Raw genomic sequence first — 26,481 nt, forward strand, 5'->3', positions numbered from 1 at the left:
GTTGAACAAAACCGGCCTCAGGACCGACCCCTGGGGCACTCTGCTTGTGATCGGCTGCCAGCTAGACATGGAGCCATTGATCTCTACTCCTTGAGCCCTATGCTCTAGCCAGTTCTCTATCCATTTTATAGTCCATTCATCCAACCCACACTTCTGTAACTTGCTGATAAGAATACTGTAGGTGACCATATCAAAAGCTTTGCTAAAGTCAAGGTATATCACGTCCACTGCTTTCCCCACATCCACAGAGCAGTCATGTCTTCATAGAAGGCAATCAGGTTGGTCAGGCATGACTTGCCCTTGGTGAATCCTTGTTGACTGTTCCTGATCACCTTCTGTCATGCGGGCTGGCTTGAGTGGGGGAGTATTTAGTATATTGGGTGACATCAGCATGGCAGAATCATAATAATCCATGTGGGATATGCCATGTCAGGTATGGTTAGGAAGGTTGTAATGTGCTAAGTAAGATAATAATACTTGTGTTCATGTGTGATATGTGACATGGAAGTTATAGATGTATTTGAGATATCTGTATTTCAAATTGTTCTGCCTGGGCAACACCCCAGATAGGAAGGCTGCAGAACAATGGCCAGAATAATGGCCCATTAAGGCATTCCCAGGGGCAAGGGGCCCAGAGAAAGAAGCCAGCATCACCACTGAGTCACCAGAACCTGCTTACGTGACTGGACCCCAGGCACACCTGAAGAGTCACCAGGATTGGCCCATGTGACTATGGACTCCATTTTGGGTCTGGTGACTGCCCACAGGCCGCATGGCTGGGGGAGGGGGTTTATAAGATCAAACCACAGGATCCATCTTGGTCTGTGATCCTGTCCAGCTGCAGACACACACCTACCTCTGGATCTATTCATCTTGCAACTGAACCGAAGGACTCAGACCCATCCAGGTATTGGATGTGAACCAGAGGGAACTATACAAGCCTGCAACTCCACATCTCTTCCAGAAACCTGATGTAAATGGACTTTTAATCATTTGTATATCTGTGATTTACTTTAACCTTTTAACATTTCTCTCGTGGTTTATTTCTTTCTTTTTACAATAAAACTTTAGTTTAGATACTAAAGGATTGGCTTACAGCGTGATATTTTAGGTAAGATCCAAACTTGCATTGATCTGGTGCTGTGGCTGACCCTTTGGGGTCAGAGGGAACCTTCTTAGCAAAGAGCAGAGAGTTTAAGTAACTGGTCTCTTTGCTGGTGCTGATTTGGGAGCCTGGAGCTGAAATGCAGTAAAGGGGGCTGTGGGCATTTGTGGACTGGCTTCTTGATATCCAGTGAGGGGTAATCAGAAGCAGTTCGTGGCTGGTTGGGAAGCCGGGCTTCAGTGTCACCCACCAGCGTGAGGAGAATCTGCTCTCCTTTTGCAGCCTGCCCTGACCTTGGCATTATCAGTTGGCTACCCTGGGCACGGGTCGTATCACACCTTCCTCTCTTCCAAGTGCCTTAAATGGATTCCTTGAGGACCTGCTCCATGATTTTTCCAGGGATTGAGGTGAGGCTGACGGGTCTGTAGTTCCCGGGATCCTCTTTCCTCCCTTTCTTGAAGATGGGCACTATATTTGCTTTTTTCCAGTCCTCAGGGACCTCCCCAATTGCCACGAGCTTTCAAAGATAATAGCCAACGGCTCTGAAATCACATCACCCAACTCCCTCTGCACACTCAGATGCATTGCATCTGGCCCCATAGACTTGTGTATGTCCAATCTTTCTAAATAGTCTTGGACCTGTTCTGTCAGCACTGTTCACCTCCTTCCCATTCTGTGCCGCCCAGTACAGCAGTCTGGGAGCTGACCTTGTCTGTGAAGACAGAGGCAAAAAAAGGCATTGAGTACCTCAGCTTTCTCCACATCCTTTGTCACTAGGTTGCCTCCCCCATTCTGTAAGGGGCCCACACTTTCCCTAATCTTCCTCTTGTTGGTAACATACCTGTAGAAAACCTTCTTGTTCCCCTTCACGTCCCTTGCTAGCTGCAGCTCTAATTGTACTTTGGCCTTCCTGATTTCATTCCTGCATGTTCGAGCAGTATTTTTATACCCCTCCCTAGTCATCTGACCAAGTTTCCACTTCTTCTTGTCCCTCGGGGCAACCCACAGTATCAGTTATTGTTCTGATGACACTGCCCCATTGTGCTGGGCGCTGCGCACACCCGGCAGCCGATGGTCCTGCCCAGCCAGATGCAGGGTAGGAGACCCCAGCAGAGGGACCTAGGGCACAGTGGTACCATGACGGAGGGGGTGGGGGTTAGTTATTTGCACAGCCTCAGATCTGAGCGAGCGATTCATACAGAGGCAAGGGTGGGCTGGGCTTGGCCGGGGTCTGGTAACCCATCAGAGTCCTCCACTTAGGAAGGAAGAATCCCATGCACAGCTACAGACTGGGGACCGATGAGCTAGGCAGCAGTTCTGCAGAAAAGGACCTGGGGGTAACAGTGGACAAGAAGCTGGATATGAGTCGGCAGTGTGCCCTGGTTGTCAAGAAGGCCAATGGCATATTGGGCTGCATTAGTAGGAGCATTGCCAGCAGGTCACGGGAAGTGATTATTCCCCTCTATTCGGCACTGGTGAGGCCGCATTTGGAGTATTGTGTCCAGTTTTGGGCCCCCCACTACAAAAAGGATGTAGACAAGTTGGAGAGAGTACAGCGGAGGGCAACAAAAATGGTGAGGAGGCTGGAGCACAAGACTTATGAGAAGAGGCTGAGGGAACTGGGCTTGTTTAGTCTGCAGAAGAGAAGAATGAGGGGGATTTGATAGCAGCCTTCAACTACCTGAAAGGGGGTTCCAGGGAGGATGGAGCTAGGCTGTTCTCAGTGGTGGCAGATGACAGAACAAGGAGCAACGGTCTCAAGTTGCAGTTGGGGAGGTATAGGTTGGACATTAGGAAAAAGTTTTTCACTAGGAGGATGGTGAAGCACTGGAATGGGTTACCTAGGGAGGTGGTGGAATCTCCATCTTTAGAGGTTTTTAAGCGGAGGCTTGACCAAGCCCTGGCTGGGATGATATAGCTGAGGTTAGTCCTGCTTTGAGCAGGGGGTTGGACTAGATACCTGCTGAGGTCCCTTCCAACTCTAATATTCTATGATTCTATGATCATCTCTCTAAGGCAGAAGTTCTCACTGGTTGGGTCAGGCCGTGGCGAGGCGCCTACACTGGAGTGAGGGGTGCTGGGACCTGGCCCTCGGACCCTGCAGTCCCTGCAGCGTGATCTGAGCAAATGACGCCATCTGCACCGCGCCTGGCCCGGTAGCACTATGCCAGGGCCGGGTGGCTGGACAAGGCCGGCTGTGTTGCAGTTTGAGCATTTGCCCGCTGTCTCCTGAACACTGGCCGTGTGGGGGGCAGCATCCGTCTGGCTGTGGTGGGGCGGGAGGGCTCCACGTCAAACCACACACCAAGGCAGGGGTGAGCAGAGTCTCTGCTCCAGGGAAGGGCAGTCACAAGTCATTGAAAAACCTGGCTCCAGCCATGCCCTGTAGCTAACGTGCCGGGGAGCTCCCTGCAGTGCCGTGCCAGGGCCTGCTCCAGGCCGGGATGGAGACTGCCCTGCCCTGCCCTATCCCCGATGGGGACCCCAGAAGGAACAGGCTGGGCCCTGGAGCTCGCAGGCGTGCAGCTAGAGATCAGCCTTCCCTGCCCAGCAATGCTTGGGGAAGGGCAGAGCTGGGCACCAGGGGCACCGGCGGCTCCTGGGTCCTCCCTGGCTAGATTCCACCCCTTCCCCTGCTTCCATGCAGTCCACGGCTGGGATCCCCAGGCTGACCTGCTCCTGCCTCGAACAGGCCTGAGAACTGTGACCCAGCTCTTAGCCGGCCAGCCTGGCTTTCAGCGTTGCCAGCCCCGGAAAATCCACCCCAGCCCTGGGGAAACTGTCACCTTCTGTCCAGTCTGTGTCTGGCTGATGTTCGCCCTTCCCCCGGCAGACGGGTGAGCCCTTTCCTCCACACTTCCAGACGGTCACTGGCTCCTTGGGCAGCTCCCTGGCCTGGCTGTGGGACGGGCCTGGCATGCCAAGCCCCTGGGCCTGCTCTGGATGCTAGTGGGGGCTCTGCTGGGCTGGGGCTCCCCGGCTGTTCCCCCCGGCCAGTCATGTGCGGCGTGGCTGTGCAGATGCCACGCTGAGTGGCCCTAGCCTGTGTGAGGACACGGGGCTGGATGGAGCACAGCTCTGACCCAGGCTGGCTGTTCTTACGTTCCACACGTAGCTTGCAGCAGCCTGGCCGGGAGCAGTGCACGGACGCCAGTGCCAGGCGATGCACAGCACGCCTGGGAGCAAGCCCTGGGCAGCTGTTTGCCTGCAGCTGCTCTTTGCTCTGGGTGGAGCAGGCCAGAGTGCTCCCCCGGGCACTGCCCCCCCCCCGCACACAGACGCACCCTCGGCAGATGGCCCTGCCGCTGCCCTGCAGTCCCGGGGGTGGGGTGAAGAAAGAATTCATGGCACAGCATTGTTTCTCTTGTACTGAACTAGTAGCAGACACCACTTCTTCTTTTACTGACAGAAATCCTCTTTACAGAGTTTGTCTTTGGAGTAACTCCTTTTCTTAACGCTTTGAATTGCTTGTCCTCTGACACTGACCCTGTAACAAGCTCCCTTTGGAACAGCACACCCCCTTTCGCATTAACCGGTCTAGGTCGTGCTGTGACTTCGTCTAGGTGTGCGTCATTTCATTCAGAGGTGTGAGGGGATCAGGCTCCGGAGCCAGCCATCAGCCTGTCCTGATGATCAAACACCAGCACCACCTGATGGCTGAAGAATGCAGCCAGCCCCCTGCAAAAGCAAGAAGAATCCACCCCTGAACAAAGAATAAAGTCCCATTAAGAAGAAGGAAGTCCCATCTGTGACCGCCTGGTGACCAGTGATCACACAGAATCCCGGGGCAGCATGACGCAGCAGAACCCAGAGACTCCCATTCAAACTAAAACCTATGAACAGATGGGGAAGGATGGAAAAGCTTTGGGTAACGTTCTGCATGGCATCAAAGAGCATCGGCGCGCGCCCGACAGAGACCCCCTCTCCCTCGTGCCTGGCGTACCTGGCCAGGGAACCGCCACGAGCTGTGAACACCAGCAATGATCAGGACTGGTAACTGAACCTGCCGTGCTGCAGAACGCCCGGCATGCGCTACGAGATATTAGCTATTAACGGAGCTGTGTTTTCTCATAATAAATGTGGCACGTTGCCTTGTCCCCCAAAAAGATTCCGTGTATTTTATAAGCATAACACGTGCAGGAAAGCTCCCTGCAGCCGGCCCCCCACAGCCAGCCCTCCACCGCCTCCCTGCAGAGCTCTGGGGCTCGAAGCTAGACGGAATCAACATGCAAGTCAGTCCAACATGCAAACAGGGTCAGGTTAGGTACACAGGGAGCTCGGCCTGCTGGGCTCCATGGCAAACACCCCGTTAAAGAGCCGCCCAGCCTGCCTGTATGGTGGGAAGAGAAGGAAAGTCAGCTGGGCGTTTGCCACGGCAGGAGCTAAAGTCAGGCTGGCGTCGGTCGGAGCAGCGCCCTTGTTCCCGTCCCCTCCAGCAGGAGGCAGTTTTCAGAAGGAAGGTGCAGAGGTGGTGATACCCAGCCCTAGGGGGCAGAGACGGCAGCAGAGGGGGCTGCAGCTGGCGTGTTGTGGCTGTTGGTGTTAAAGTCCGGTCCCGTTTCCACAAGACAGAACTGGACAAACACACCCGGGGGGTGGGGGGATGAGAGCAGCAAAGATCGAACACGCAGTGTCCGCCTCTGGTGCTGCCTCTCGCTGGAGAAAGACAGGCGCAGCGCACAGCTCGTCAGCCACGCCGGGACCTGGCACACTCGTGCCAGCCGCGGGCTGTTCGGGGCGCTGAAGTAGCTGCTGCTCCGTTCACAGGCTCGCGGCGATGCTGCGCAATAGTCTTGGCCGGCTCAGCCAGACACTTACTGCACAGAAGGAGAAGGAGAAGAAGGGGAAAGGGAAGAAACAGGACCCGTGGGGTGGGATTTAGCCTAACCTGGCGGCGGTGGGGATGCCACCCGGGTCCCACTCCCGGGCCTGGGCTGGTCAGGCCGTCTCTCAGGATGGGGGGATGAAGGCCAGGCTCCCAGGAGGCGGTGGGGTGGCAGCCGGGACGGTGAAGCCTGTTCCTGTAGCCAATTTGTGTCAATGCTGCTTTCTTTACGGCCCCTACAGCGAGCGATGGGACAAGCCCAGCCTCCAGTTCGACCCACGGTCCAAGGAGGCAAGCCAACACTGGGCCCTTCATCTCCGCCTCTCGCCTGCCGCTCGCCTGGTACCATCTCCACGTGGCCTCCGAGGGCTCCGGGGCTGCCGGTCTGCACCGGCTCCGGCTCCCTTCTCCCAGCACCCTCGGCTGGCCCCGGTGACGGGACGTGAAGCAGCTTTAGCAGCTTTCACCCGCGCACGGCGGAGCTCGCAGCTATGACAATGATCACAGGAGAGCCCCGCGCCCCGCCTCTGACACAGCCCCCTGGGCCCCCGGCACCACCCCCACGTCCCTGCACCCCCAGCACCGCCCCCACGTCCCTGCACCCCCCAGCACCGCCCCCACGTCCCTGCACCCCTGGGCCCCCGGCACGTCCCTGCACCCCCAGCACCGCCCACACGTCCCTGCACCCCTGGGCCCCCGGCACCACCCCCCACGTCCCTGCACCCCCAGCACCGCCCCCACGTCCCTGCACCCCCCGGCACAGCCCCCGCAGCATGCCCACGGGCGGGGGGTGGGACGCGCTGAGGTCACGGACCAGAGACACCATCTGCGAACCCGGCCCCGCCCCGGCGCTGAGATCTCCCCGGAGCCCCGCCCCCGGGCACGCGCTGCCGATCCCTTGGCCCCGCCGCTGCCGGGAAGGGGGCGGGGCGGGGCCGGGCAGGGGGCGGGGCCATGGGGAGGGCAAGGGTTGGGGGCGGGGCCGGGAAGGGGGCGGGGCCACGGGGAGGGCAAGGGTTGGGGGCGGGGCCGGGCAGGGGGCGGGGCCATGGGGTGAGCAAGGGTTGGGGGCGGGGCCGGGCAGGGGGCGGGCCATGGGGTGAGCAAGGGTTGGGGGCGGGGCCGGGCAGGGGGCGTGGCTCTCAAGTTTCGGTTTCTTTTCCGGGGCCGCCCTGGGCCAGCAGCAGGTGGGGCTGGGTGAGTTTGGGGGGCGAGGACAGGCTGGGGAGGGGAGAGTGTGGGGGGCGGGCTGGGGCCCTTGGGGGGCAGGGAGTGTGGGGGGGGGCTATGGGCTGGGAGCTCCCTGCCGTGTGGGGGGCGGGCTGGGGCCCTTGGGGGCACAGGGTTGGGCGCCCTGCGGGGGGCTGGGAGACCGGGGGGCTGGGGGAGTCCTGCCGTGTGGGGGGCGGGCTGGGTGCCCTGCGGGGGCAGGGGGAAGGGGTGTGGGGGGCTGGGGGTGCCCTGCCGTGTGGGGGTGGGTTGGGTGCCCTGTGGGGGGCAGGGGGTGTGGGGGGCTGGGAGTGTGGGGGGCTGGGGTGCCCTGCTGTTTGGGGGGGGTAGGTTGGGTGCCCTGTGGGGGGCTGGGGGTGCCCTGTCCCGTCCCGTCCCATCTGGGGGGCAGGCTGGAGGCACCCTGCCCCTGCCCCCGGCGGTGGGTGGGCGCCCGGCAGGGCTGAGCAGGGTCCGGTGCCCGTGCAGGATGGCAGAGGTGGCGGTGGACGTGGACGTGGAGGCGGACGTGGCGGCGGTGCGGGCGCTGGAGGTGCTGCGCGTCCCCCCGGAGCTGGAGGAGGAGCTGCTGGTGCTGTACTTCGAGAGCAGGCGGCGCTCGGGGGGCGGCCCGGTGCTGGACTGCCGGCGCCAGGGCAGCAGCGTCATCCTGACCTTCCAGAGCGCCGAGGGTGAGTGCAGGGCCCGAGCGGGATAGGCCTGCCGGCCGGGGGGCTTAGCCCTCCTCTTCCTCCCCCCCCCCCCCACACTTCCCCTCTGGCCTCTGTGGGGTGGGGGGCACCTCCTTGTCCTGGCCCAAGCTGGTGCCATGGGCGCCGGGGGAGCCGGGCTGCTGGCCTGCAGGAGGGGCAGTCCGTCCCCGTGGCCACGCTTGGCAGGACGGGGTGACCCACGGTGCCCGTCTCTCCGCCCCAGATGCGCAGAGGGTCCTCGCCAAGCCCAGCCACACCTTGCAGGACGTGGGGCTGGCCGTTCGCCCAGCTGCCCCGTGGGATTATGGGAAGGTGCTTTTCCGGGGCCTGAACCCCCAAACTGACGGCAGCCTGCTGGAGCTCTACGTGGAGTACGTGCTGAACTGCGAGAGCACCGCCATCCACCGCAGCCCAGCCGGGGACCAAGCCTTGGTGCAGCTGGCAGAGCCGCTCGGGGACGCAGGTAGGGGCTGGCTGGTCTGGGGGTGATCTGGGGCCCTCGGGGAGCTTAGGGCAAGGAGGCAGCAGGTGTGGGGGGGACGAGAGGGGCCCGAGCGCAGTTTGGAGAGCCAAGAGCTGAAGGTGTAAAACAACCAAACAGATGTTTTGTGGGTCTGTCAGCAGCCTGAAATGGGTCTGCGGGGCCACCAGCGAAGCCAAGGACTTTGCTGAGAAGCGAAGGGATTTCTTTACTCAGTCCTCACTGCAGAGCAAGTTGGGAAGATTTCTTCCCTAGGCCTGCTCTGCCCCTAAGATGTAAGTCGCCTTCGCCGCGTTGCTCAGGGCTCTGGAAAATGCCCTGCCCTGCGTGACGTTGTTAGTTGACCGAACCCCGTACATCCATCGACGGAAGACTTCGTAGTGGTGCTGTCGCGGGGCGGCTGTAATGTAGACATGCCCCCGGTAGCAAAGATGAGGTGCTCTGAGATCTGGCTGTCAGGGGAGCTGCTGGAGCAAACGGATCATCTAAAAAGCGCTAAGCTCCTGGACCCAGCTGGGCCAGTCGAGTCCTGAAAGAGTTGAAGGCTGAAGTAGCTGAGCTGCTAAAAAATATACAACCTCACCCAAACCAGCCACTGTCCCAGAGGGCTGACAGCAGGGCAGCACGTCTGGTACTTCTGCTTCGACAGGGCGCTAGACGAGATTCCGGCTGTGAGCCTCACGTCTGGCCTGGCGAGCTGGCTGCGGGTATCAGAAATAGAATAACGGCCCCGGGAAGGTCTCGCCAGCACAGATCCTGCGAGTGGAAATAGTGTCTGGTTGGTCTCCTCGAACTCCTGGCATGTCTCAGTAAAGCCGTGACTAAAGGGGACACGTTTGACGTGCTTCCACTCAGCGTTTCTAATGGCCTTCGCCAAGTCCTGCACAAGAGGCTACCTGCCCCCCCAGCCAACTGCCCCAAGAAGTTAAACCGCCCATTTGGATCATGGCCTAAGGTTAACAGCAGGAGCTTTAAGGTTCGGGCCCTGAGGTGTTCGGTAGAGCTGGGCAGGAGTTTTCCATTGGAAATTCACTTCCACAAAACCGTTTTCTGTTGGAAAATCATTCCCATCTCTGCAGCTCCCTTGGCAGCCGGCCAGGCGGGCTGTCCGGAGCCGGGGCTCTCCGGCACTGCAGGCAGCCCAGGGAGATGCCGAAACCTTTTGAAAGCCCAAAACGAAATGGCCTTTGGACTTGTTCCGAAGCAGACGGCGCGGCTCCTGCTGCGCGGTATGCTGCCAGCTTTGTGCCATTCCGAGTCAGGTTTGGGGAGTCCTAGGGGAGGGGGATATGGGTCTCCAGCCAGCTCTGCCATTTGTGAGACCTGAGCAAGCCAGGCGAGGTCAGCCGGGTTCAGGAGGGGCCAGGCTGGGTCAGGGGCAGAGGAGCATCCCGAGTTAGGGCAGGAATGCTGACGCCCGATTTGGAGGGGAGGTGAAACACGCTGCGCTGGGTTTAGTCCCATGGCTGTCTGCTAGCCCCCAGGCTCACTGAATGAGGGGCCGCTTAGCTCACCTCTGCACCAGCGGCGTTCTTGCACCTTCCTTGGCAGCCGCTGGTGCTGCTGCTTCAGAGACAGGACCCAGGGTTGGCTGGACCTCGGCTCTGATGCAGTCTGGCTGTTCCTACATTCCCCCATCCGCGGATCCGCACCCCAGATCCCCACCCGCTCTCCTCCAGCTGCAGCCTCAGCTCCGGGAAGGCAGCCCGCAGTTCCTGCAGGGTCAGGCTGGACTGCAGCGGTGCTGCATCCCCAACGCTCACGCAGATCGCCTGGGTCCCGCCATCCACCACTGCTGCCTCCCGCGGGTGACGGGAGCGACCCCTTCCCAGCGGCTGTTGGCTCCTGCCATGGCATGACCGGGGCCTGGGAGGGAGCTAGTCGCTGCTGCTGTCTCTCCAGCTCCCGCAGCCGCCCTGGGGAAGCCTGAGGTGAGCACAGCCGCTGGCTGGAGTCGGCCCTCTCCTGGCACTGGCCCCGCTGCACTGCAGGGGGGTGTTGGTCCCTTTTGGCTCAGGAGGGAGCTTGTGGCAGAAGTGAGAGCTTGCGGCGCCTCTGAGAATCAGACTCCTGGTCTCTGCCCGTGGCTGAGCTGAGCTGTCCTGGCCAGGCGTTCCTGATCGCAGTGGGTATGTGGGGTGACCTGGCGCCTGGCCAGGAGCCTCCCCACAGCCCCTTCTCCACACACACCCCCCGGGAATCCGGAGGGGCATTGCTTCCTCTCTGCCCTTGGCCGGGGTGAGTGTCTCTCTGCCCTTTGCCGGTCCGCCCATGTGGGGCTGCGGGAGGGGTGTGTCTGCCCTCGGCCAGTCCGTGATGTGGGGCTGCAGGAAGGGTGTGTCTGCCCTGGGCTGGGGGCTGTGGGAGGGGTGTGTCTGCCCTCTGCCAGTCTGGGCCAGGGGGCTGGCGGTGGCAGGCTCACTGCTCTCTTTGCCCCGCAGAGTTCCTGGGCTTGGAGGAGCGTGTGTGCCGCCGGCTGCTGGACGGGATGCCCGTGACCGTGGAATGGATGCAGCAGACAGACAGCATCCTGGTGCGGAGCCAGGGCCCCAGGCTCAGCAGGGACCTGCTGGAGCTGTACTTTGAGAGCAAGCGGAGTGGCGGCGGGAGCGTGCAGGCCGTGAGGCTGCTGGCAGGGGGCAGGGCGGCCGTCGTCTCCTTCCAGGACCGGGCAGGTGCGTGGGGCCAGGGGCGGGACAGGGTCGTCCGTCGCTGCAGCACCAGCTCGGGGTGCAGCGCTCAGCTGTCGGCCACGGCTCTGGAGCTGGAGGACGTATGGAGGCTGTTCTGGTCGGGCGTGGATGGGTATCTGCTGCGAATGCAGGCGGGTGCCTCCAGCCTGGCACCGGTGCGAGGCCTAGGTCACACAGGCCCAAGCGCTGCCGGCAGAGAGGCAGGAGACCCCTGCTGCTGGCCCCCAGCCCACAGTCGGGAGCCGCCCTTCTGCCCGGGGCAGAGGCAGGGAGCCGTGCCGGATCTGGGTGGGGTTTGCTGGGGCAGCGTGGCACAGCACGGCACCCCTCGCTGGGCACTCTGGGTGCGTCTGTCTCCCCGGGGCAGCTCTCTAACCCGGGTGCCCGTTTCCCTGCCCTGCAGCTGTGCAGCGGGTGCTAGAGAAGCCCCACCGGCTACAGGAGAGCGACCTGGAGGTCTCCCCCTGCTACGACTTCCTGGAGCCCCCGGACGATGCCCCGGAGGGGGACGCCGAGGCCCCGCAAGGGGAGGCAGCAGTGGTGGATGGCGGGACCCAGGCGATCTGCGTGAGCGTTGGGGATGCAGCAACGCTGCAGCTGCTGGAGTCCAGCCTGGCCCTGCAGGACCTGCGGGCTGCCTTCCCGGAGCTGCAGCTGCGGCTGGAGGACAGCGGGGCGTGGATCTCGGGTGGGGATGCAGCCCGGCGGCAGCAGTTACAGGAACGGCTCATGGAAACCCTGCACGGGATGGCCCAGGAGCTCCTGCCCCTCCCGGCCCAGTCCCTGGACTTCCTGCAGCGCGGTGACGTGCAGGAGGAGGTGGCGCGGCTGCTGGCCAGCCAGGGCGTGCCAGCCCGCTACGCACCCAGCGGGGGCGCACTCAGAGTGACGGCGCTGAGCCCTGCGGCCGCCCGAGAGGCCGTCTCCTTGCTGAGCATGGCCCTGAGCCCCTTCTGCCTGGCGGTGTCGGCGCAGCACCGGCACGCCCTGGGCTCCCCGCGCTGGCAGCAGCTCCAGGCCTCGCTGCGCTGCTGCACCGTGTGCCTGGCCCCGGGCGGTGACCACCTGCAGGCCCTGACTCTGCGCAGCCTGGAGCAGGAGAACAGGGAGAAGCTGCAGGGCTTTCTGCAGGACACGGCCCTGGACGAGCGGCTGGTGGCCATGGAGCCGGGGATGCTGCGCTACCTGCAGCTCTACTACCAGGAGCTGCTGGCCGGCATCGCGGAGGTCACCCTCCTGCCGCTGGAGGGCACCGACGTCACCGGCTTCAGGGTGAGGCTGGGGCGGGGGACCAGGTGTGTGGGGCTGGAGGGGGGAGGCAGCTCTGGGCCCCCGTCCTTGGGCAGCCTGCGGGCTCCTCCCTGTGGGTCCTGCTTAGGGAGATGCAGCCGGTGGGACTACAGGTCCCAGCAGCCAGTGCAGCCAGGTCACATGGTGCGTGGCTGAGCATTGCATTCTGGGAGCTGTAGTCCGCCTGGCGCTCAGCACAGGTTTGACGGGTGGGTGTTGCAGCCAGCTGCATTCACAGTGACCCTGGCTGCCCCCCTCACCCCACATGACCCACGGGTGGAGCTGGCGCTGAGGGTCCTTCTGCCAGACATGTGCAGAGTCTGCCGGTGCCTCACGCCGTCTCTTCTCCTCTCTTGCAGCTGAGCGGGGAGGCAAGCGCGTGCCAGGCGGCTGCCGAGTTCCTGCAGAGCCTGCTGAGCACCATCAGCGCTCAGCCGCTGACCCTGCACCACCCTGGTGTTGCTCGCTTCCTGCTGGACGAGCGAGGCCAGAGCATCCTCCGGGAGCTGGAGAGCCGCTTCCAGTGCGTGATTGGGCTGGAGAAGGTCCACTGGAGCCCCCCGTACGCACAGGTACGGCCACGGGGCAGGGGCGCCGGCTGGGACCCAGCTGTTCCCAGGGCCAGCTGTGGCGGAACCAGCACAGCTCATGCCCTGCACCTCCACCCTGCCTTCCAGGCTGAGCTGTGGCCATTGGGGGGGCTGGGACAGCCACTGCCAGGTGGGGGGGCTGGACAGTGGGACTGGACGGGGGGTGCAGCTCTCTGGGGGGTCTCCAGGCAGGTGGGGCAGGCGTAGGGGGCAGCCAGCTGAGGGGGGTTGGGGCCGGAGGCTGTTAGCGGTTGGTTGCTGGCAGCAGCATCTGTGGACAGGGAGCCGGGTCCGTGGCAGGCGTCTGCAGTGCTGACTCTGTCCTGCCTGGCTGTGTCCCAGCAGGGGCTGGAGGTGCCCAAGGAGCCCATCCCACTGAGCTGCCGCCGTGACTCTCTGCCCACCGCCGAGCTGCCGGACGGCGCCAACACTGACTGGGCTGCCACCAACCTAGGTAGGGACTCGGACCCCAGCGGGCTCTGCCCTGAGCCCTCTGCCCGGGGGAGGGGGCAGGGACTGGGGGCCCCCCGCCCTGCTGGAGCCCTGGTTAAAGGCCTGGAACTTGCTGGCTCTGCGTGGCTAATGGGGGTGGGGCAGAGACAGTATTGCTCAGGGGCCCGATCCTGCAGCCCCCCGTGGGGCCGGCCAGCGCTGTTAGCCTGCAGTCACGTCCATTCTCCTGCGCTTGCCGTGGGGCCCCACGCGCTGCCACGGAGGCTGCTACGCCGTGCCTCTCCGGGGCAGCCTGTGCCATGGCCCTCCCTGGCGCTGCGGGCTCTGGCCCCGCTGGCAAACCTTCCCCCTGCTCAGCTGTGCAGAATGGGCCCAGGGCAGAGGTGAGGCCCTAGGCCCCATCTCTCTCCTCCCCGGGCTGCTGCATGAGCCGGGCACTGCCTGTCTGACCTGCCATCCCTCTGCAGAGGAGATCAAAGGCCTGCTCGCCACCCTGGAGCCTGGAGACGTGGCGGAGGTTCCCCCGCTGGCTGCCCCTGCCGCCGGGCAGGCCCCGCACTCGGTCACAGGCGGCTCGGAGACGGAGGTGGAGGCGAACTTGGACCTGTACACGGAGCCTGAGGAGGCCCCTGGCACCGCTGAGGGTGCGGCAGAGGGGGCGGCAGTGACGGCGGAGCGCAGCGTGGAGGAGGAGGCGCAGCTGCTGCTGGCCATCCAGCAGTCCATGGACAGCCAGCGGTGGGAGGAGGAGGAGCTGCAGCGTGCCACAGAGCTGTCCCTGCGCTCTTACCAGCAGGAGCAGCACCAAGCCTCGGCGGAGCCCGCGCCCGACCGCAGCCTGCAGGTCGCCCTGGAGGAGTCCCTGGAGGAGGCTCTGTGTGTGGCTGGCTCAGCCCAGCTCACCATCTACTCGGCCTTCGAGCAGGACGTGAGTGCGCTGCCCGGGCAGCTGGAGCAGGCGCTGCGGGCGCAGCAGTGCCAGCAGGAGGTGCTGAGTGAGGGCCTGCGGGGCCTGCCGTCACGCTGCCGCGGGTACCTGGCCCAGCTGCAGCGCCAGCATGCGGTGCGCATCTCCCTGCAGGGCGTCACGGCCACCGTGCACGGCTTCGCCGACTACACCGCCCGCGCCGCCCGCGACCTCAGCCTGCTCCTCGACCGGCTGCTGCAGGCCCCGTGCCCGCTTACGGAGCCAGCAGCGCGCTGGGTGCGTTGGGACCCCCCCGGCACCGCCGCCCCCTACTCCTCAGAGGCCTGCGCCCTGCTGGAGCACGCCTGGCGCCAGCAGCAGAAGCGGCTGGACGTGCTCTTTGACGGCAGGCCCTTCACCATAGACTTTGAGCGCATGGAGGAGTACGACATTGGCAGCGCCTGCACCCTGGCCATCGCCCGCACCGAGCCCCAGGCCCCTGGCACTGGCAGCCCCACAGGTGAGTGCGCCTGCGGCCCTGGGGACAGAGGGGCGCTCAGCACTGTCCCACCGAGCCCACCCGGCTGCTTCTCTAGCCTGCGTGGTGCAGGCGGCTGGTGCATGTCCGCTGGGGCGCTGGGACCTCCAGGGGTGGAATCCGAGGGTAAGGTGAGACAGGACCAGTGGGTTGTCCAGTCTGCCCTCCTGTATGTTGCAGCCTTCCCCCCTTCCCCTCCCCCCCCCCCCTTCCGGCCTGCATGCTAAGCTGGTGTGTGCCACAGGCCGAGAATGGGAGGGACCGAGGACCCCGCAATGGCAGGGAAAGGATGATGTGAGAGACACCCAGATAATCCTGGCAAGGGACACGCACCCCACGCTGCAGAGTAAGGCAAAACCCCCCAAGGTCCCTGCCAGTCTAAGCTGGGGAAACCTAAGAACGGCCACGCTGGGTCAGACCAATGGTCCAGCTAGCCCAGTGGCCAGGCCAGGTGCTTCAGAGGGAACAAACAGAACAGATAATCAATCATCCAGTGATCCATCCCGTCAGCCATTCCCAGCCCCTGGCAAGCAGCAATCCCTGCCTATCCTGGCTAATAGCCATCAATGGACCTAACCTCCATGAACTTATCTAGTTCTTTTTTGAACCCTGTTATAGTCTTGGCCTTCACAACATCCTCTGGCAAGGAGTTCCATAAGTTGACTGCGTTGTGTGAAGAAATACTTCCTTTTGTTCCTTTTAAACCTGCTGCCTATTAATTTCATTGGGTGACCCTAGTTCTTGTGTCACGAGACGCAGTAAATAACATGTCCTTTCTCTACCCCAGTCCTGATTTCATAGACCTCTGCCATATCCCCCGTAGTCATCTCTGTTCCAAGCTGAAAAGTCCCAGTCCCATTAATCTCTTCTCAGAGGGAAGCTGTTCCATGCCCCTCGTCACTTTTGTTGCCTTTTCTGTATCTTTTCCAATATATCGTTTTTGAGACGGGGCGACCAGCTCTGCAGGCAGTGTTCAAGGTGTGGGCGTGCCATGGATTTATATAGAGGCAATGTGATATTTTCTGTCTTATCTGTCCCTTTCCTAACAATTCCCAACATCCTGTTAACTTTTGTGGCTGCTGCTGCACATTGAATGGATGTTTTCAGAGAACTGTCCACAGTGACTTCAAGATCTTTCTTGAGTGGTAACAGCTAATTTAGACCCCATCGTTGTATATGTACAGTGGGAATGATGTTTTCCAATGTGCATTACTTTGCATTTGTCAACACTGAATTTCATCTGCCAGTTTGCTGCCCAGTCACCCAGGTTTGTGAGATCCCTTTGTAACTCTTCGCTGTCTGCTTTGGACTGAACTATCCTGAGCAGTTTTGTATCATCTGCAAATTTTGCCACCTCACTGTTTACCCTCTTTGCCAGATCATTTGAGTATGTTGAACAGTTCTGGTCCCAGTACAGATCCCGGGGACACACCACTGTTTACCTCTCCCCATTCTGAAAACTCACCATTTATTCCTACTCTTTTTTCCCTCTCTTTTAACCAATCACTGATCCCTGAGAGGACCTTTCCTCTTACCCCATGACAGTTTACTTCGCTTAGGAGCCTTTGGTGAGGGACCTTGTCAAAGGCTTTCTGAAAATCTAAGTACACTATATCCACTGCATCACCCTTGTCCACATGCTCATTGACCCCCCTCAAAGAAGTCTAGTAGATTGGTGAGGCATGATTTCCCTTTACAAAACCCATGCTGACTTTTCCCCAACAAATCGCGTCCATCTGTGTGTCTGATCATTCTAGTCTTTACTATAGTTTCAACCAATGTGCCTGGTCCTGAAGTTAGGCCGACCAGCCTGTCATTGCCAGGATCACCTCTGGAGCCTTTTTTAAAAATTAGCGTCACATTAGCTATCCTCCTGTCATCTGGTACAGAAGCTGATTTAAATGCTAGGTTACACACCACAGTTAGTAGTTCTGCAATTTCACATTTGAATTCCTTCAGAACTCTTGGGTGGATCACATCTGGTCCTGGTGAATTATTACTGTTTAATTTATCAATTTGTTCCAAAATCTCCTCTAATGACACCTCAACCTGGGACAGTTCCTCAGATTTGTCACCTAAAAAGAATGGCTCCGGCTTAGGAATCTCCCTCACATCCTCAGCCGTGAGGACCGATGCACAAATTAATTAATTTGCTCCGCAATGGCCTGATCTTCCTTGAGTGCTGCTTTAGCACCTCCGTCACATAGTGCCCCCACTGCTTGTTTAGCCGCTTCCTGCTTCTGATGTACTTAAAAAAATTTTGCTGTTGTTTTTTGAGTCTTTGCCTAGCTGTTCTTCAAATTCTTTTTTGGCCTCCTAATTCTGTTTACACTTTTCCTGACAGAGTTTGTGCTCCTTTCTATTTTCCTCAATAAGATTTAACTTCCACTTTTTGAAGAATGTCTTTTGCCTGTAACTGCTTCTTTTACTTTGTTTAGCCATGGTGGCGCTTCTTTGGTCCTCTTCCTGTGTGTGTTAATGTGGGATGTACATTTCAAATAGAGCCTCTATCATGGTGTCTTTAAAAAGTTGCCTGTGGTGCAGGGATTTCACTTTTGGCACTGCCTTTTTAATTTCTGTGGGAAATTCCTGCCCACCCCACATGGCAATCGGCCAGCCCCTGAGCGTGTGAGCAAGAACCAGCCTGCCACGCACCTGGAGGATGCTCAGTGCCACGTCAGAGCCCTGGCTCGTCCCATCCAATGCCCCATCTCCATCTGTGGCCAACTCTGACACTTCAGAGGGAGGAGATGATAGAGAACAAAACCCAGACCTCACGGGGGGAGGGCTCCCTTCCTGACTCCTGCCGGTGGCCAGCGAAGGCCCTGAAGCATGAGCCGATAAACTGAAAGCAAGCCCCTGCCCCGCCATCACAAGCCGCCCCTTCCTACGACCCCCGTCGAGAAATTGTCCAGCTCTCCTGAAAGTAATGACACCATTTGCCCTTACGACTCTGGGTGGGGGCTGCTCCAGAACCTCCCCCCTTGGGTGCTTAGAAACCTTCCCATTTCCAGCCTGAACTTGGTCATGGCAAGTTTATCCCTATTTCTCCTTGTGCCAGCATTGTCCTGGAGCGTCAGTACAGCTTCACCTCCCTGGGATTGATTTCTGCAGAGCAATCCGATCCCTTCGTAAGCTAGGCTGAACAAGCCAACCTCTTCTGGTCTGTTCTCATCCGATCGGCCCTCCGAGGCCATATAAGAATCCAGAGAGCTCTGCTCTGCACCTGCTCCTCTTCCTGAACATGGGTGACCTCAGCTGGACACAGAATTCCTAAGGCACTCATCCCTGCCTTGTTCAATGGCATTAATACTCCCCTCCCTCCGTCTCTCCTCTGTTGCATCCAACTGATAAGCCGCTGCGCCCCCCCTTCCCCCCCCAGCTTGTCGGAGAAATTGTTATTATTAGATCCTAAGTGCTCGCACTTCATACTATTGAATTTCATCCCATTCCTGCCACTCCAATCTTCAAGGTCAGCCAGACCTTCATAGAAGGTCAGGGTTGGAAGGGACCCCGGGAGGTATCTAGTCCAACCCTCTGCTCAGAGCAGGACTAACCTCCGCTAAACCATCCCAGCCAGGGCTTTGTCAAGCCTCAGCTTAAAAACCTCTAAAGATGGAGATTCCCCCACCTCCCTAGGTGTAACCTTCCTATATAATAGTCCATCCCCCTCTGTATTGATGTATCCTCCCAACTTTATATCATCAGCACATTTCAGTAGCACGTGCCTACTTTTTGGGCCAAGCTCGTTAGTAAAAATATCGAATCAGATCCATCCCAGGACCGATTTCCTCCAGGACGGTGTTTCTCAACCTTTGAAGTAGCAAGTACCCCCTAACTTCTGAAAATTGTAAGAAGTACCCAACACCCAATTTTCCACGGGATTGTATGTTTACAGATTAACGTGAGCCACATGTTGGAAGAAGGGCTGAGTATATAAGGCTGTGATAGGACTGATGTCAGGTCTAGTGTGGGTAGGGTTACCACCTTTACCCTACTGGTCTGAACACTGCTGAGCTCAGAGGAACAGCTCTGGAACTGCCCAGATCACCTGCTTTCCCTTTCTTAAATGCACGTCCCACGTTAGCCCATCTCTAGTCCCACGGCTCCACCCCACACCCAGAGCCAGGTTTGTGGCAGATCTTAGCTACCTCCTGTGCCAGTTCTGCCAGCACTCGGGGTGGAGATTAGCCAGGAGCCCCGAGCTGAGCACATGAAGCTCTTGACGTGTTTCTTCCACTTCAGATATCATCGTCATTCCCATTTCTGCACACGCTTTTCCATCAGCCCCATGTGCCTGGGCCACATTGTCGGCCTTGTTGGAAACCGAGGCACAATATTCAGAGAGTTTTGGGCCAGACCTAGAGTAGCGTTAATCTCCTCCCCGGCCATGCTGCATGGTGGCCCAGCCACCGCCTGCCTTAGTCGCTTTTTATTGATGGGACTGAACAGCCTCTTCCTGTTTCTTTTAATTCCTTGGCAGGAGCTAGTTCAGTTTGACGTCGAGCAATTCGCAGTTTGTCCCTACGTTTCCCAGCCTCCGTGACGTTGCCTTCTTTGCTGATCTGCCCCTTTTTCCGTTCCACGTCGGCTCTCTGCTCACTCCTCATCGCCTTTGGAGGTGGTTATTCATCATGCTGGGTCTGGAGCCTTCCCACAAATTTCTCTCCTTTACTTGGTCTGCAAATTGCCAATGGCAGGGTTTGCACAGCTGATTGGAAGAAATTCCAAGCCTCCTCCACAATTAATCCCTTGTGCTCTTCAGTCCTGCTGGCTCCTTTAACTCATCCCCTTAGTTTCCTAGCGTCTGCCCTTTCGAAATAAAAACCGTAGCTGATGAGCTGGTTTTGATCGTTTTTCCCTTTCATTTAAACGAAAACAGCCCGTGGTCACTCGACTCAAGGTTATTTTTCTCTCCTGCCCTCCCTGCTTACCAGAGTGGGATGCAAAACGGCATCCCCCCTCCTTGGTTCAGCAATGATTTGATGTAGAACTCTGTCCTCTGTCACAGCCGGGAATAAGTGGAACTTACCATTGTTCAGAACATAAAAACAGGCAGACTGGGTCAGATTCATGGTCCATCCGGCCCAGGGTCCTGTCTGCCCACAGTGGCCGGTGCCAGGAGCTTCACAGAGAGTGACCAGAACAGGGCAATTGTCGGCTGATCCATCTCCTGTTGTCCAGTCCCAGTTTCTGGCAGTCAGAGGTTCAGGGGCACCCAGAGCATGGGGCTGTGTCCCTGACTGTCTTGGCTAATAGCCATTGATGGACCTATCTTCCATGAACTTATTTGACTCTTTTTTTGAACCAAGTTATACTTTTGGCCTTCACAACATCCCCTGGCAGGGAGTTCCACAGGTTGACTGTGCGCTGGGTGAGGAAGAACTGCCTTTTGTTTGTGTTTGTTACTAGCATTTACCCTCCAATTTGTATCTGGGAAGTGAGTCTGCCACTGGGACACAATTCCCCAAAGTGTTTCTCTCTCATGAATTAAGGAGATCTCTGCCTGTACCCAGGGCTGATCCTGGGGTCTGTAGTAGACCCGAACACTGTCCCCACAGAACCTCTTCTACACTCCTTCCCCAAAGTGATTTGACCCAAACACCCTCTGGTTTTCCATTTCGTGTTTCCTGGTGTACAATGCGGCCCCGCCACCTTTATTTCTTCTCTCCTAAGCAGCACGTGCCCTCAGCGCAGTATCCCTCTCCCACGGGCACTCCGCCAGCTTTCGCTGTTCCCTCTAGCATCCGGTGTGGTCTCCTGCACCAGAACTTCCAGATCTTCCACGTTATCGCCCAGCCTCCTGGCATGCCCGTACAGACATCTCAGCTGTTCCCTTGGGCCCCGCTCCCACAGCTGCTTAGCCAGATTAGGTAGAGTCCTTGCCCCCGGTCTCCTACTGCAGTCCGCTGTGATGCCTCCGTTCTCCATGCTGCCCTTGTTCCCCCCTCGCCCCACTCTAGCCTGTTAGCCCACTTGCCTCCTCCTCGTACTCAGGCCAGGCGTGGGAGGTTTCCCGGGTCTCTCCCGTCTCATCGGTTGTGGAGCTGCCCCATCGCTGCACGTCAGCGCTGCCAGCCTCACTGGTCTCCAGCATGGAGAAGCCTCTGGAGTTTTTTGTCAGCTCTGAGGCTGTTTTACTCTTGGTTAATGTGAGAGGTGGGGTCGTGACACTGTCACTAACAAAGGGCCCCCCCCAAAAGGCTGAGAACCCTGGGCTAGGTTGTGATGGGTCCTTCTGCAGCCGTCTGTGACCCCAGTGCATGGCTGGGGGCTGTGCTGCAGGCAGCGAGGTGGGGGCTCGATGCAGTGCGTGGGCGGGTGAGCTGGTAGAAGCCCGAGCGAATGGGAGTCCTGTGCCCCCAGGTACGGAAGAGAAGGGCCTCGAGCTGGGCCTGGACGAGGAGGTGAAGCTGGTGCAGGTGGCCGAGGGCTCCGAGGAGTTCCGCGAAACCGTGCGCAGGTTCTACGACACGCTGGAGGACTTCCACAGCAAGATCCGCATTGTGAAGGTAGGCGGGGGCCAGCGCGGGCAGCACAGACGGCCCCATGGCTCTGGCCAGCCACCGGGGGCCGGCTGTTGGATTTTGTTCGCCCACGACCCAGCGTGCGGCAGGGGAGCCGGTGCCCGGGAGGACGTTGGTGCCGTTTATGGATGGTCCCCAGCCTGTGGGGGTGGGCACAGAGCTTTGTCCATCCAGTGCAGGCTGCAGCACCAGCAGCAGCACAGCCATTCCAGACTGACGGAGGTGGGGCCGCTCAGCCTGCGGGACTCCCTGCCACTTGGTGCTGGCGGGGCAGGAGCACAGCCTGATTCCGAAGAGAGGGGCTATGCCTGGCGCCCGCGTCCATGAGGCTCCCCAGCTGCTCTAGCCACCCTGAGGTGGTGGTTCCCTGGCTCACCAGTGCTGGGGGGTCTGAGGAAGACATCGCCTGAGCAGGGCTGCAAGCTGGCCTCTAGGGCACCCCCAGCCAAACTCCTGGGGAGCCGCTGGCCACGCTGGCCCAGGAGGCCATGAGCCCAGCCTCGTGGATTATCCCGTCTGCCCATTCGGGGTGCCTGGCCCTGCCCCGTTACAGAAGGGCCTGGGCTGGCGGGGCCCTGGGTGACCCATGTCCCTGCTGCAGGTGGAGAAGCTGATCCACCCGCTGCTCTACAAGCAGTACCAGCTGAAGAAGGTCTGTATGGAGAAGGCATGTGGCCACGAGGCCGTGGAGCGGATCCTTTTCCACGGCACCACGGAGGAAGCCAGCCGGGAGATCTGCCAGCACGGCTTCAACCGCAGCTTCTGCGGCAAGAACGGTGAGCGGCCTGCAGCGGGCGGTGCGTGGGCTGGAGCTGGGCGTGTGGCAGGAGTCGCACCGGGAAGGGGCCAGGCCCAGGCACTCGTGGAACTCGCGGTCCCCAGGACTCAGCCTCCTGCATAGCAGAGAATGAAAATGTTTATGGAATCGACTCTGCCTGGCAGGGTCTATCCCTGCTCTAGGCCTCCACTGGCTCTGGAGTCTTCTCCCGGAGCCGGGGATAGAACCCAGGAGTCTGGGCTCGCAGCCACTCCCCCTCCCCCCGTAACCACTGGACCCCGCTGCCCTCCCGGAGCCGGGGACAGAACCCAGGAGTCCGGGCTCGCAGCCGCTCCCCCTGTAACCACTAGACCCCACTGCCCTCCTGGAGCTGGGGATAGAACCCAGGAGTCCGGGCTTGCAGCTGCTCCCCCTTCCCCCTGTAACCACTAGACCCCACTGCCCTCCCGGAGCCGGGGACAGAACCCAGGAGTCCGGGCTCGCAGCCGCTCCCCCTGTAACCACCGGACCCCACTGCCCTCCTGGAGCTGGGGATAGAACCCACGAGCCCGGGCTTGCAGCTGCTCCCCCTTCCCCCCGTAACCACTAGACCCTACTGCCCTCCCGGAGCCGGGGATAGAACCCAGGAGTCCGGACTGCCAGGGCCCTGCCCTTCCTAGGTGCAAGTGTTGCCCTGGAGCAGGTGCTAGCCTGCCCCCCACCCCCGCTGTTCTGTGGGGGCTGGAGCCCGGAGCCCGCTGCGCTAACCCTGTCCCCCTGCCCCCCAGCCACGCTCTACGGACAGGGGGTCTACTTTGCGGTGAATGCTGTGGTGTCAGTGCAGGAGCAGTACTCGCCCCGCAGTGCTGACGGCAACAAGTACATCTTCGTGGCCAAGATCCTGACCGGGGACTACACGGCGGGCACCCGGGACATGCGGGCGCCGCCCCTCAAGGAGGCGGCCGAGGTGCCGCTGCGCTATGACAGCGTGGTCGACAACCCCAAGAAGCCGGCCATCTTCGTCATCTTCAACGACACGCAGGCCTATCCCCAGCACCTCATCACCTGCCAGCTCTCCAAGCCGCCCGTGCCACGCTGACCCCCCCGGGCCTGGCCCTGCTCCGGCCTGCGGCCAGCCTTGTCCCCAGCTGCTGCCGTCGGGTTCAGTGCCCTAGCTCCAGCCTGCCCTAATGCGCAACTTGGCTGCTCTGTGCCCCAGCTCTCAGCCCCCCACACCCCGCCCCACACCTTCCCTGGGAGGGCATGGCTGGGCTCCTTGGCTGAGCTCTGCCCCATGGTGCGGGCAAGGATCAGCCCCTGCCCTGGAAGCTTATCCTGGCCTGACTTGGTGCTGGCACGGCTAGGCCCACGGGCTCGACAGAGCTGGGCCCCTCCCCCTGCAGCTCCCTGCCTCTTGCACGGGGTACAGCCCCTCACTCAGCATCTGCACAGGGCGCTCACGGCCATGGTGGAGGTATGGGGGGCCTGGCAACTAGCCCCGGAATAAAGAGAAACTGAACTTCTACCTCTGCGTGCCTGGGCTGCGGGGGGCAGGCAGGGGCATCCCCCCTTGGTGCAGCTGTAACGCCAGCTCCAGGAGCTGTGCCTGCCTTCCTTGCTTGCGGGAGGTGGGGATCAGCGCCTGCTGCTACCAGTGGCGCAGCGCCCTGGCCTGGCTGAGGGGCTGTGCTGGTGTGATGGAGTCCCACGGGCGCGGGGCTCTGCAACCACTCGGGTGAAGCCAGACACAACTCGAGGGGAGTGGTTCTTCACACCAGTGCAGCCATCTCCTCTATCTGGCCTCAGAGGGTCCAGCCCCCTGCTCCACCGTGAGCCCCACGGGGGGGGGGGATTCTGGGGAGCCCTACACATCCCCCAAGGGGCCATGCACCTGCCTTGCAATCAGAAGCAATTCACAACCAGCACAGTGAGCAGCAGGGTTTATTTGCTCTCCAGAACCCAGCGTTACAGCAACGACCACGGCCCCAGGGGCTCCTGGCCGTTGTCTGGGCAGGTGCAGCTAGAGGAAAGTCCACCTGGCCTGCAATCATCTCTGCAATGATCACACACCCTGCTCCCATCACTGAAACACCTGAGTAACACATGGGGAAACCGAGGCACACAGTATTCCAAGAAAACATTAAGCCTATCTCCACGTGGCCACAGCTGGGGCAGGGGAGGGTCCCACAGTCGCTCCCGCTGGCGATGGGAAAGGGGAGCGTTTCCCTGAGCCTGGACACGGTGCTGGCAGGTGGGAGGCAGGTGGCTGCAGCTCTGGTCCTGCCTAGCTCCCTGGGTAAGGCCGGAAGAACGGGGCTGGCTCAGCAGGGTAATAGGAGCCACCCCAGGGAGATTTCTCCTCCCTCCCACCCCCCAATGTCTGGCCTGTGGGGCTGGACGTCAGCACCACGACTCCTGGATCCAGGGGTTTGGGGCCAGATGGGATTCCCAGGAAGGCCCCTCAGCCCCGCGGAGAGCCTTGGGCTCTTGACGGGGAGGGGGCAGCCTTGAGGGAACAGCCCGGGGGGGGAGGGGGGGTGTCGGGCAGCTGGAGAGGGGTGGGAAGAGGCTGCTGTGACCATCCTTCCAGCCCCTGCCGCGCCGGCTCTGCTCTGAGCACAGGCGCTGCGGGGCAGAGACCTAGCTCTGTGCGGGGTGCAGGCTGGGCGAGCGACGTCCCTGCCCTGGCTGCGAGGAAGCGCCTGTGTGACCTGCCGCGGACGGGGGGCCTGTGTAAAGCCGGAGCTCACCTCAGCCAGGCCGGGAGTGTGCGGAGTCGCAGCGCTAGTGAGCAGGGCTCTGGATACGCCTCTAGGCTGACGCAGGTCCCAGTGCACACTTGGAACACGGGCCCCCTCCCACACACACGCCCTGTAGGGGTTGCAGCCTGGGCCGGGCCCCTCTGGGCCCCGGTAAAGTGTATCCCTTCCCCCGCCCCAGTGGGGGTCCTGGCTGCAGGCTGTGACGATAGCTGGGCTGAAACCTTCCAGTGCTGAACGCTCACAGCTCTGGGGGGCAGCTAGTGCAGATGTTTAACGTGACCTGTATTTATATGTAGCCAGCGTGGGTTCGACAGCCAGCACTGAGAGGGGAGTGGGGTCTAGTGGTTAGTGTGGGGGGGGGCTGGGAGCCAGGACTCCTGGGTTGTAGGCCTGGCTCTGGCAGCGGAGTGGGGGCTCCTGGGTTCTGGGCTCAGCTCTGAACCTGATCCTGGGGTGACTGAAGTAGAGTGGCCCCGTGCCCCCAGCCCCAGGTGCGGTTCTTGGGTCCATGTGAGGCACTTGGTCTACATGGGCCAGTGATTTCTGAGAGCGGCCAGCTCGTGACTGGGCCGGCTCAAGGTAGGCCTGGCCCAGTGGCCTGACGCTGGGGCTGCGCAGACTGGCCAGCCCTGGGGCTAATGTGTGTCTGGAGCAGCACAGCCGGAGTCTCCATCGCCCCAGGCCGGACACCTCTAGCCCAAAGCCGGGTGCCCTGGGGGGGTGGGAGCTTCTGGCCATGGGGCCCTCGGGGCCCGGGGCTCCCTGCTCCTTCTAGTGGTGCAAAGCGGAGAGTGTGGCCCGGCAGCTTCATTTGCATAGGCTGTGACCCACAATTCCTTTAGTGCCCCGGCAGGGGTCACCCTACGGGGACATGCGCTTGGCTTGCGGGACGGGGGGGAGGCTGGCAGCCAGGGGGTGCATGGCTCTCTTGTGCCGGGGAGGGGGCTGCAAAGAGATTCATGGGCGCGGGTGCGGTGCCTCCGTGCTGCAGCGGGGCTGTGAGGCTGTGGCGCTCGCTGGGCTGATCGTGTCGATTTTCAATAACTCCCGGCGCCCTGGGCACGTTGCAGGGAAGCGGCAGAAAGCGACTGCGGGGCCCGCCTGTAGAGAGGGCAGACAGGATGAGCTGGGCGATTTCACGCCTGGCAGCCTGACTTCGATCTCGGGCGAGATAATGGAGTGGCTGAGACGGGCCTCGATGAATGAATTGAGGGCAGCAGATTAATGCCAGGCAGGAGGGGCTGGTTGAAAGGCGGGGCAGGCGGCGTGGGGTGCGCTGACGGGTGCGGTCGGTAGAGGCAATGTCCCGCTCTGCTCAGCGCGGGGGAGCTGGGTCCCGGTCCGGCCCTGCACCTTCGGAAAGCTGTGGATAATTGGGGAGAGTCAGGCGGCCCGCCTGCTGCGGGGCTACCCCAACGCCACCGGGGGGTGGGAGTTTTGCCTGAGCTGCTGGGGCGACTAGATCATCAGGCCGGGCCCGTCTGGCCTTACAATCTGTGAGACCAACAAACAAACCGAGGAACGGGTCAGAGCCCCCGAGCTGAGGGAAGGTTCAGCAACGGGGACCCCTTTAGTCTTGAGACAAGCAGCCTGAGGGGAGCGGAGCCAGCCCCCCAAGGCGAGGACGGGGC

General features: G+C 60.7%; 1 protein-coding gene and 1 long non-coding RNA gene across 2 annotated transcripts; one reads left to right on the plus strand and one right to left on the minus strand.

Moving 5' to 3' along the window:
• Nucleotides 1–4,272: 4,272 nt before the first annotated feature.
• Nucleotides 4,273–6,473, minus strand: LOC137161116 (uncharacterized). The gene is made up of 2 exons (XR_010922037.1): nucleotides 5,994–6,473; nucleotides 4,273–4,783 (listed from the first exon to the last, which is right to left on the minus strand). It is a non-coding gene; the product is annotated as an uncharacterized lncRNA (long non-coding RNA).
• A 606-nt stretch (nucleotides 6,474–7,079) lies between these two features.
• Nucleotides 7,080–23,910, plus strand: PARP10 (poly(ADP-ribose) polymerase family member 10). The gene is made up of 11 exons (XM_067560135.1): nucleotides 7,080–7,127; nucleotides 7,629–7,831; nucleotides 8,076–8,315; nucleotides 10,775–11,008; nucleotides 11,430–12,298; nucleotides 12,676–12,888; nucleotides 13,249–13,360; nucleotides 13,827–14,786; nucleotides 21,171–21,316; nucleotides 21,933–22,107; nucleotides 22,877–23,910. Exons 2-11 carry the CDS (start codon nucleotides 7,630–7,632, stop codon nucleotides 23,185–23,187), a joined length of 3,462 nt encoding a protein of 1,153 aa, XP_067416236.1. The 5' UTR covers nucleotides 7,080–7,127; nucleotide 7,629; the 3' UTR covers nucleotides 23,188–23,910.
• The last annotated feature ends 2,571 nt before the right edge of the window (nucleotides 23,911–26,481 follow it).

This window comes from Emydura macquarii, unplaced genomic scaffold, assembly GCF_026122565.2.
Source record: "Emydura macquarii macquarii isolate MOO-44397 ecotype Brisbane River unplaced genomic scaffold, CSIRO-AGI_Emac_v2 contig_2246, whole genome shotgun sequence".
NCBI lineage: Eukaryota > Metazoa > Chordata > Testudines > Chelidae > Emydura > Emydura macquarii.

Excerpts from the sequence above, each read along its gene's own strand:
- PARP10 (XM_067560135.1), top strand. The coding sequence starts at position 7,630 with ATGGCAGAGGTGGCGGTGGACGTGGACGTGGAGGCGGACGTGGCGGCG. Across the intron at positions 21,317-21,932 it reads GCAAGATCCGCATTGTGAAG|GTGGAGAAGCTGATCCACCC; the intron begins GTAGGCGGGGGC and ends TCCCTGCTGCAG. Across the intron at positions 22,108-22,876 it reads CAGCTTCTGCGGCAAGAACG|CCACGCTCTACGGACAGGGG; the intron begins GTGAGCGGCCTG and ends CCTGCCCCCCAG.